At 33.9% G+C, this 10,861-nt stretch overlaps 2 protein-coding genes across 2 annotated transcripts in view; both read left to right on the plus strand.

Annotated features, from left to right (window-relative positions):
• Nucleotides 1-850: 850 nt before the first annotated feature.
• Nucleotides 851-4,984, plus strand: LOC105115171 (glutamate receptor 2.8-like). The gene is made up of 5 exons (XM_011011990.1): nucleotides 851-1,115; nucleotides 1,385-2,637; nucleotides 3,270-3,576; nucleotides 3,680-4,077; nucleotides 4,495-4,984. Exons 1-5 carry the CDS (start codon nucleotides 860-862, stop codon nucleotides 4,876-4,878), a joined length of 2,598 nt encoding a protein of 865 aa, XP_011010292.1. The 5' UTR covers nucleotides 851-859; the 3' UTR covers nucleotides 4,879-4,984.
• Nucleotides 4,985-9,653: 4,669 nt separating this feature from the next.
• LOC105115170 (glutamate receptor 2.7-like) overlaps nucleotides 9,654-10,861 on the plus strand; it is a 3,666-nt gene continuing 2,458 nt past the window's right edge. Inside the window, exons 1-2 of the mRNA XM_011011989.1 lie at nucleotides 9,654-10,002; nucleotides 10,091-10,861. The exon at nucleotides 10,091-10,861 is cut by the window's right edge and continues 500 nt beyond it. Of these exons, the coding sequence (XP_011010291.1) occupies nucleotides 9,738-10,002; nucleotides 10,091-10,861 (1,036 nt within the window). The 5' untranslated portion in view covers nucleotides 9,654-9,737. The remainder of the gene's footprint in view (nucleotides 10,003-10,090) is intronic.

The raw sequence follows: 10,861 nt of genomic DNA on the forward strand, positions 1-10,861 counted from the left end.
AAAATATTTTAAAAGAAAAGAGTGTAGTCATTAAAAAGTTAATTTAAATAAAAAAATATAATGCTTTACCATGTCTCCAGTACTTTTCATTTAAAATATTATTTTGATATGAGACAACATAATCTTGAATTTGTGTTCTGGAAAAAATTAAAGAAACACGAAGTCACACTAGTTTTATTTCTATTTTTATAATTATACGAGAATATTCCACATCAGTTAACTTCATGTGAACTTTCTATATGAATAATGCTATCAACAGAAGCGATTTTTCCTCGGAAGAACAACTTGTATAGATTCCAAACTTCAAAGGATATTGAAGAATATTCAACGTATTTATGGAGCTGTTCTGCCAACCACCGTGTCCTTGCTTGGACGATGCATGCTTGTCTGTTACGAGGAAACTCCCCCACCCGGGACCTGCATAAAGGCAATCAAATAGAAGACGACAAGACAGTCTGAAGAAAGACCCAAGACATTGTTGACTATTGACCAGATTATTCTAAAATTCTAGCAGGATCTGCTTAGCGTATTGTCATTACAGAATCTGGCATGCTTAGCAAGTAAACCAATTTTTACGGGAGAAATTCCTGGAAATTGAATGTCCCCGGCAGTATAGTAAATTAAAAGATAGAAGTGTTATATATATATTCTTCCATGGAAATGCATGGTCCTAATTAATTAACACTATATTGTTCAACGTTTCGGTTGTTTTGTTATATAGTAGTTGTATTAATTTCATAATATAATCTGTAACGCGTAATGTTGACCAAGTAAATGATCAGACTACTAACTGCGCATATATGTGTGTGTGTGTGTGTGTAGGGAAATTAAGCACGAGCTCTATGTTATTGCCTTGAAAATGAACAAGTTTAACCATATGATCTTCTCTTTCTTTGCATTAACCTTTTTATTTATGCTGAAGAAAACAGCAGCAGAGGGAGTCCAGGCAAAAGGCATCAATATTGGAGCTATTATCGATATGAGTTCACGTATTGGTAAAGAGCAGAGAGTTGCCATGGAAATTGCAATGGAGGATTTCTATGGCACCGGCAATCAGACCTTGGTTCTTCACATTAGAGATTCTCAAAGGGATCCTGTCTGTGCAGCTGTTGCAGGTATTTGTTTCGCTGGCGTATCTTAAATTCTTAATTAGTACTATAAGCTTACTTCACATCATTGCGATGGAGTAGACATGTTTTGCCTCATATTTAAATACGCAGCTAGCAGCAGGTAACTAATTGTTGCTAAATATATACTTTTAACAACAATCAATTTAGTGCTGATGAATTACAATTAAACTTGGCTACTTGTTCTGCTGAATTAGAGTGCAGAATTAATTTGTTCTTAAAAGATTTTTAATTCTATAAGCAATCTGAGTAAACAGCAATGGATCTCATCAACAATCAACAAGTACAAGCCATTTTAGGACCACAGACGTGGGAAGAGGCGTTATCAGTCGCTGAGATCAGTAGCCAAACTCAGGTTCCAATTCTTTCTTTGTCTGACACCACTCCCAAATGGGCAACAGAGCGATGGCCTTACCTGCTTCAAGCTTCACCTAGCAAGCTAGAGCAAATGAAAGCCATTGCAGCTATTGTGCAATCAGGGAATTGGCATCAGTTCACTGTAATATACGAAGGTACGGATTCAGCAGCTATTGCAGTCACACCATATCTCTTTAATGCCCTGAGAGATGCAGGAGTAGGAGTCATCCAAGGTCTAATCCTCCCTACTTTTGCTTCTGCCATTACGTTGTCTGAAGAGCTCGAAAAACTTAAAAGTGAGCAGAGCAGAGTCTTTGTTGTTCATTTGTCCTTCCCTTTGGCCGTGCGACTATTTGAAAAGGCAAAGAAAATGAAAATGATGGAAAAAGACTATGTATGGATCACTACAAATCCCGTTACAAGCCTTGTTCACTCCAATGCCTCTATTATCTCCTCGTCAATGCAGGGAATAATAGGGGTCAAGAGTTATTTCCCTGAAAGAGGGCACCTTTTCCATGAGATTCGTCAAAGATTTCGAAGGAAATTTAGCATAGAAAATCCTAAAGATGACAACAATGAACCTGGAATTTATGCAGCAGAGGCCTATGATGCAGTTTGGACAATGGCTGTAGCGGTGAATGGAAGTAACCGAGTAGGTCAAGAGTTGTTAGAAACAATTTTGCAAGTGGACTTCCATGGTCTATCAGGAAAAGTTCAATTCGTCAAATTCATCAACGAAAGAGCTCCAGCTAACAGATTTCATATCAATATAATTGGAAAGAGTTACAAGGAAATTGGGTTTTGGTCAAAAGGATTAGGCTTCTCTAAGACTATCCATGAAAATTCTATTTACAGCTCTTGTATGACTGTTTTGGAGCAAGCGCTTTGGCCAGAGGGGCGGTGGCATACTTCAAGAGGATGGACTCTTGCAACAAGTGCAAACCCATGGCGAATTGGTGTGCCTGGCGAATCAGGTTATAGAGAGTTTGTGCATGTGGAATATGATCACTTGGGAAATAGTGTTGCTTTTTCTGGATTTGCAATCGAGGTTTTCAAAGAAACTATAAGACGCTTGCCGTTCATTTTGCCATACGAGTTCATTGCATTCAAAAACACTTCTTATGATGAGCTATTAAAACAAATCCTTCTCAAGGTAAGACGAAAAAGAACAACTTTTTGTCCATTCACTTTTTCTTTTGATTTCGTGACCATTTGGCACTGATGTGCTCTTTAAGAAGTCTAAGGTTACTTTCGGTTTTATTCTTAAACATTGACTAGATAATTTCTGGGAACGTAAATGCTCATAGTATCCATAATTTTGCTCACTTCTAATGATTATAATCTTCTATTAATGCCTGGAAAAAGTGGTTATGGTTTGACTTACAGAACATGGATGCCAACTGAGATATGTTTAAATTTGCTTTTGTTTTTGCTTTATTGGGAGGTCTAATAGTGTTTCGAACCTGAGACCTTCTAGTAAGCATCTCAATGGCTTGGTTTGGCTGTCCTCTCAAGGAAAGGTTATGTAGTTGATTGTACTTAATTTGAACTTAACTTGGATATGAATCTACATTTGTTCATGAAAAGATTTGTCCTAGAAAGCAAGAACACTAGCATAATTATTAGAAGGAAAAGTCCATGCATACAAAAAATCCAAACGTAAAAATCTTATTATCTCAAGTGATCATAAATGTTAGCAGAAGTATGATGCAGTAGTCGGTGAATTTCTCTAATTTTCAAAGGCTTGTGACTGATCGGGCTTGAACTTTCTATCCATGGTAGCAGAAGTATGATGCAGTAGTTGGTGATGTGGTAATATTGGCTAGCAGATACCAGCTCGCAGAATTCACAAAGCCTTACACGGAAACAGGATTGATGCTGATAGTCCCTGCTCAATCAGGCAATAGAGAATTGTCATTCATCAGACCCTTCACAAAATCCATGTGGGTTCTAATTGCAGTCATAACTGTCTACAATGGTTTTATAATTTGGTTGATAGAGCGAAATCATTGCCCTTCACTCAAGGGTTCTATGCTGCATCAAATAGGAATAATGCTTTGGTTAGCCTTCAACACTCTTTTCTCGTTACATGGTAAGATTCCTTTATCACCCGTTTCTTAATTTGTCTTCTCAGATCTAGAAACTATAGTAATTTCATGTTGATATATAATAGAACTAATAATATTTTGGTATAGGGGGGAAAATGCATAGCAATCTATCCAGGATGTCGATGGTAGTCTGGCTATTCGTGGCGCTAGTAATCACAGAGACTTACACAGCTAACCTTTCGAGTATGCTTACTGTCCAGAAGCTTGATGGTGCTGCTCCTAATGTTGAGGCCCTGCTAAATAGCAATGCAGTTGTTGGATATTGCACAGGCTCCTACCTGCAAAATTATTTGGTGGATGTTTTACGTTTCAAGACGCAAAACATCAGGAATTATACCACACAGGAAGCTTATGCTCAAGCATTCAAGAACAAAGAAATTGCTGCTGTCTTTCTTGAAGTTCCTCTGGCCAAATTATTCCTTGCAAAGTACTGCCGCCGCTTTGTCTCAGTAGGGCCAACGTACAAAGTCGGAGGGTTTGGATTTGTAAGATATCCCCTACTGATTCATTTTCCTTTCATTGTTTCCTGTGAAAAGAACAGGGATTGAAATGAACATTTGCAAAACTTAAATAGAACTGTATCACATGAAAATGCTGCATTTGGAATAAACTGCACTGGAGAGTATCAATTTTATACTGTCTAGAAACCACACTATACTGCAACCTAAGACGTTCGTCATATCACTTGTATTTCACACTTGCTGTTGCACTGCCCACTAATCATGGTCCTCTCTTTTCTGAACTTACATAGAACAGTGAGAAATGAAACTTTGCTCAACATATAATTTTAGATTAGTGGCATGGTGGGAAGATAGTGATTGTAGCCTTATTCCTGTCAGCCCTAATGACATTGTAGGTTCATATCAGTGTAATTAATTGAAGTTTCATGATTTGTGTCTCAGGCATTTCCTCGTGGATCTCCATTACTTCCTAGCATCGACGAAGCTCTACTGAAAGTATCTGAAAATGGAACTCTGCTGGAACTAGAGAACAGACTCATTAAGCCAGGAAATTGCCCAGATGTGGAAGATGAAAAGCATAGCCTTAGCCCCAGCAGCTTTGGGACACTCTTCATAATAACCACCGGCACATCAACAATCTCCCTCGCAATCTACATTTTCTCGAGAGGCAATCCCATGCTCGGATACACAACAATATGGAGACTTATGTTGGCTGCAATAAGATTTTGGGTCTGTCAAAGGCAGATCACTAGAAGATCAAGCAATGCTGAGAATTCTGTTAATAATTTGGCTCCGCAGGCATCTGGCATGCAATCTCTTGTATGATTTATATAAACCCAAAAGTTGGGGCTTAATCTACACGTCTCAATTATTCAAAATTGCTCCTATATTAGTAATTTGTTCAATAACACTCTGTATTTATAAAATTGGCTCAATTGGATATGATATGAACTAACAATTTTCTCATAAGAAGAAAATTGGACTCACATACTAATTGAATGAATTTAGTTGTACAACTCATATATAGATCCAAAAGTGCTGTTCTTTATTGACATGGAGAATATTTAAATGATGAAGAGCATCCTCTACACATCTGATGAAGACTACTCATTGGCCACTACTCCATTGGATTGATCATCAATTATCATAGCCATGTTTTTTTAATTTAATTTTTTGACATTGTAACTACTCAATGATTAGTCTAACAAATTAGTCCCGAGGGACTAATTTAATCAATATTATTAGTCAATATGTTGATATGATAGATATTCAATATGTTGATTGATCATTAATTATTTAATCAATATGGTATTTGTCATTTTTTTTCCCAACAAAAAAAAAAATAATTAGAGATTTAATTTGAAGCTAAGACAAATTGTAAACTCGCAAATCAAGCGAAGTGAACTTTAATAGGTTAAGAGAAAGAAAGAAAAAAGATAATGGCCAGAACTATCAACTAGGTAAAAATGCTAAGTAAATAAAGAAAAATAAAAAAAATTACAAGAAAATGATAAAAGAAAGTTTGTAAATTGCATAAAACTTGTGAATAAGTTTTATATATGGCCAACTATTTTTTCAACTACTAAATAACTTATTTATAATTTATGTTATTTATTTATAATTTACAACAATAAAATTTCACATGAATTTAAAATTTTAATTCATTATAAATTATCCATGACAAATAAAGACTATACAATCTTAATTCTAATATAATTAGTACTTTTTACTTCATGTGCATCTTTTCTTGCTAGCTATATGTGCTCTTGTTATACGTGTTGTAATACTAGTTTATATGGTGAGTGTTTTTGTTTTGTATAAGACTTAATTATTGACTGTTATTATGAATTTAATAATGAACAATTATTGTTTTTTTTAATGAAATGACGCATGGAGCCATAAATTTTTTATATAAATACTAGTTGAATTTTAAACAAAATCTCTTAAATTGTTCAAGAGACCATGATAGTATAGTAGTTTAATAACGTATTGTTTACGTCCATATTGTTTTTTCAATTAAGTTCTTTATTGATAAAATTTGAAATTAATTATATGATATTTCTTTTAAAAAAATCAACATAAATTAAAAAATTAAATTGAATATACATGGAAATTATAAAATGTTCTATATCCACGTATTCTATATTGATTTTTTTCTATTATTATATTAAAAAATTTATTTCAACCAATACATGTATCAATTGGCATATACATATATTTGGATGAGAGGTGCAATACAAAATGTGTTTTGAGTTGAGAAGGAAATATTTCATATTGTTAGATAAGTCTTAGATCATGAAAACACCTATTTAATTCAAGGATTTTTCACGGGTATGGGATTCATTATCATTTGTTTCATTTTAATTATTACAAGATTAATGATATGAATAAAAAGAATTGTATGCCAAATAGCTAAGTTAATTAGAATACAAAAACATACAATCCCGTGTTTGAAATGATTTCAACTTCAATGGGAGGTAATTAAAATTGTTCATGAGATTAATTAAAAAGAGATAAATTTATATAATTCGAAAATCAATAAATTAAGAAATAATGAAAAATAAACGAAATATAACACCACCCCACTCTTACAGCTAAATTCTTAATTGATATTCAATTTAAAATGTTTTACATTAAATAGTCAAGCATGGAAAAACGTAACTGGATATATGCTAGAGTCGTGATTCTCTTTTCTGAAGAACTTGAAGCGTTTCAAGACTCGATGCGTGCAGATTCAGTCTTGTACACACCGACACGTATTTCCAAGGACTATGCATGTGCTGAAGCATTAATTTCCAAGAACTCGGCTTGCGAAGGAATCTGGCGAGTACTTGCGAGGAAATTATCGAAGCGTTTTTTCTTAGCTGACAAATGAGCTTCTTCAACCATGTATTTTGTCTTACATGCATGGCAACCAGCCCCACACAGAAAAATCCTCGACTATACATGTATTTTGTCTTACATCCTATCGGCCTTCCCACTTGCACTGTGCTTTTGAATTTGAGTATCGTGACAAAGATGTTGTGCTATAAAAATGTTTCCACATTATCGAGCCACGAGCATCCCTGTGCACTTTCCATTGGGATATCAACGATCAGCGGCAATGAAATCAATTCCATCTTCCTCTATATATAACCCAATATTCAATGAATAATTTTCTGATAAATTTAGAAAGAGTAAAACACCATTGACAGCCTAAAATCGATGAAGAGTGTAAGAAAGGATAGGATTGAAACTCTTACATAAGTTCAGTGTAAAATCGATGTTTGTGATCGATGGAGTATTATTTTAACTAACCCAAAACAGTAATAAAAATGCTGCTTCAATATCCTCATTTAATCAACAATAAAATCAAACACCCTATATAATTTTCAAAACAAAATTTTTTCTTACTTTTTTTTAAAGCACTTTTTTTCACCATCCAAATAAACAAAAATTACTTTTTCCATATTTATCCTTTTTTTTCCCTCATATTTTCTTTTCTCCAACAAATTGTGAGATTAAAAACTATTCCTATAATATTGATGATTCTCCAGAATCTGAATAGTAGAGAAAATATATTTCGTGTTCATTTTCTATTCTTCGTATATGAGGTTTCTAGCTAGGGGTTGATGGTACAGATTCGATTTTTGACAAAACAATCCCTTTGTGGATTTTTTTAAGACCCTAAGATGATTAATTAGTGACTTTTATAAAGAATTATAGTAAATGTAAACTTAATTTTAAAAACAAGAGTATTTGTTTCTAGGATGTGATAAATGTTGAGAATTAATTATAGGACAGTAAAAGATCATAAACCATTTTCTTAAGTTGTTCAGAGCGTATTTATAACTTTTTTCCTTTTCTCCTCGAGGGATTGTAACTCTTTTCTTTCTTCATCCAAGTGGAAGGAAGACCTTACAATCAATATTAATATTGATTATAAGTGTCTCTTTACATGACATTAATGTTGAAAGTGTCACTTGTCCATGTACACAATATTAATATTGAAATCAATAGTCATTGATTTGATGTAGGGATGGTCTTCAGAGGATATTTTGGCTGGCTAGGGAGTACAAAGATAATGACTCTAGATTTTCACTTTGGGTGCTTGTATATGAAGAAAAAACCTGGCCCAAAAAATCATTAGGTGTAGTAAAATGCCAAACCTATAGGTGGTTAGGCCTAAACAGGTAACCAAGATCAAATAAGTTAGATCTAGTAAAATATTGAACCCATCGATACTTGGATCTAGCAAGATACCAGACCCCCAGATGCTTGAGCCTAGTATGTAGCTAAGTCTAAATAAATTGAGTTTAGGAAGGTGCCAAATCTATATGCATTTGAAGTAGCCGAGCTCAAGAAAGTTATGTATAGCAAGATGCGAGACCCATAACTGTTTGAACATGTAGTCTAGGCTGGAAAAAGTGAGGGTGTTATCATTGCTAGACCTCTTTAATGTGCCTTGACCTTTGATGAGCTTCTCATTTCTCTCCATCCCTTTGTTTAGCTTCTGTGAAAAAAGCTTTAAGTATAAAATACATTAATTCATCAAATATATTCTCCCATATAATGATAGGAAACTTGTTAAAATAAAAGAATTCATAAAAAAGAAAATATAATGTTAATATTAATAATAGCTCCCTTTATAAATCTCACTTCCTAAAAGAATATTATTTTAATTAAAATTTAACTATTCTTATAAGAAAATCATTAAAAAAAATTTAAGGATGGTCTTTTAACCGTTCCCAAAATATAGTAATTTTATTCTCTAATTATTAACTACTTAATCAATTAATGAAAAAATAGTAAAAATATTAAGTAAATGAATGAATAATACATGTGTGAAGCTCCTAATAAAACACTAGTATAATTGGTCATTGCATAACTATTATTGAATTTTCTTTATTTAAAACATGAAAAAACTTGAAATTATGGGTCAATCCTAACTTATTAAATGGGTGGGTAATTATATATTAACTTGAATCTAAGCATAACAAAAAGTTAAAACAACTTAAGGTAGTATTTCATGTTAATTACTTAACACCAAACATCAAATAATATTAAGTAATTAGCATTATAGAAAATAGCTTCAAATTAATTTTATATTTGTATGTTTTTAAATCATCTCAATGTGTTGATATTAAAAATAAATTTTAAAAAATAAAAAAATTATTTTAATATATTTTTAACTTTAATACTAATTTGTTACTCATAATCTTCTTCTTCTTTTTCTTGTTTTTTTTTTTTAATTGTCGTAGAGGATAAGGGTATTCTCAATTAGCTTGTAAATCAACTGAAAATAACCCTTTTTCATGTCAATCCCTTGAAATCTAATCTTAGTTGGCACGTAGATAGCCAAATAACACTCTAGTGAAATTTGTAGCTGTGGGGATTTGCACCAAGGGTTTCGAATTTAAATTTTGCGAGTCCCATTGATCACCTTGTTTATATATATATATAATTTCTATTTTTAAAATGCTGTTTTGTACTGTGTCAAAAATCGGCGACAAATTAAAAATAGTAGGACATACTTGCACACAATATTTAATGAAATGATACAGAAAATGGATGAGAAATACATATAGTCCAAATTATAACCGCTGAATAAAGGAGAAAATTCTTAAGGTTGAAAGTTGACGAAGTAAAATATAAATTGAGATCTAGGCTAACAACTATGGAGAAAGAGAATCAGCTCTAGTACAATGGGTACTTTGCCTCACGCCTTCTCGTTTTTCGCTTTAATTTTGCTCTTGACATCCGGTACAGCAGCCGATCAAAGCACCAAGACACAGGCTATTTTCAAAGGAAGTGCTAGAATAGGAGCTATTGTGGATACAAGTTCCCGTATTGGCAAAGAAGAAATAGTAGCGATGGAAATTGCAAGGGAGGATTTCTATGGCTTCGGAAATCAAACAGTTTTTCCTATAGAGGACTCTCAAAAGGATACCATCCATGCAGCTCTTGAAGGTAAACTATACGTGTTGCTTTTGAAACAAGTATCATTTGCCTTAAATTAAGATAAATCCAAGCTCACATCTGTGCTTTGCTTATACAGCTAAGGATCTTATCGACACAGGACAAGTGCAAGCCATTATAGGACCACAGACATGGGAAGAGGTGCCATTAGTTGCTGAGATTGCCAGAGAAACACAGGTTCCAATTCTTTCTTTCGCTGACGCAGCTCCAGAATGGGCAACTGAACGATGGCCTTCTCTACTTCAAGCTTCACCTGATAAGCGTGCTCAAATGAAAGCTGTAGCTGCTATTGTGCAATCATGGAACTGGCATCAGGTCACTGTGATATATGAAGATACAGATTCTTCAGCAAGGGGAGTCATACCACATCTACATGATGCCCTTAGAGAAGTTAATTCAGAAGTAAGCCAATTTGTAGCCTTCTCTCCTTTTGCTTCTTCTGATTCAATGTCTAAAGAGCTTGAGAATATCAAAGGCAAGCAGTACTGTAGGGTCTTTGTTGTTCATTTGTCCTTCAAATTGGCTGTGCGGTTATTTGAAATGGCAAAGAAAATGGAAATGATGAAAAAGGACTATGTATGGATCACAACAGATCCCTTTACAAGCCTTGTCCATTCCATCAATGCCTCAGTAATATCCTCAATGCAAGGAATTCTAGGAGTCCGGAGTTACTTCCCTAAAATGGGACGGCATTTCGAGACCTTCAATCAAAGATTTAGTATACGTTTTAGCAGAAAATATCCCCGAGAAGAAAAGAAAGAGCCTGGGATTTACGCCGTGCAAGTCTATGATGCTGTGAGGACAATAGCTCTTGGATTAAATAAGATCGGAAGTAAAAGGGGAGGGAAAG

The sequence above is a fragment of the Populus euphratica genome, unplaced genomic scaffold, assembly GCF_000495115.2.
Source record: "Populus euphratica unplaced genomic scaffold, PopEup_1.0 scaffold650.1, whole genome shotgun sequence".
NCBI lineage: Eukaryota > Viridiplantae > Streptophyta > Magnoliopsida > Malpighiales > Salicaceae > Populus > Populus euphratica.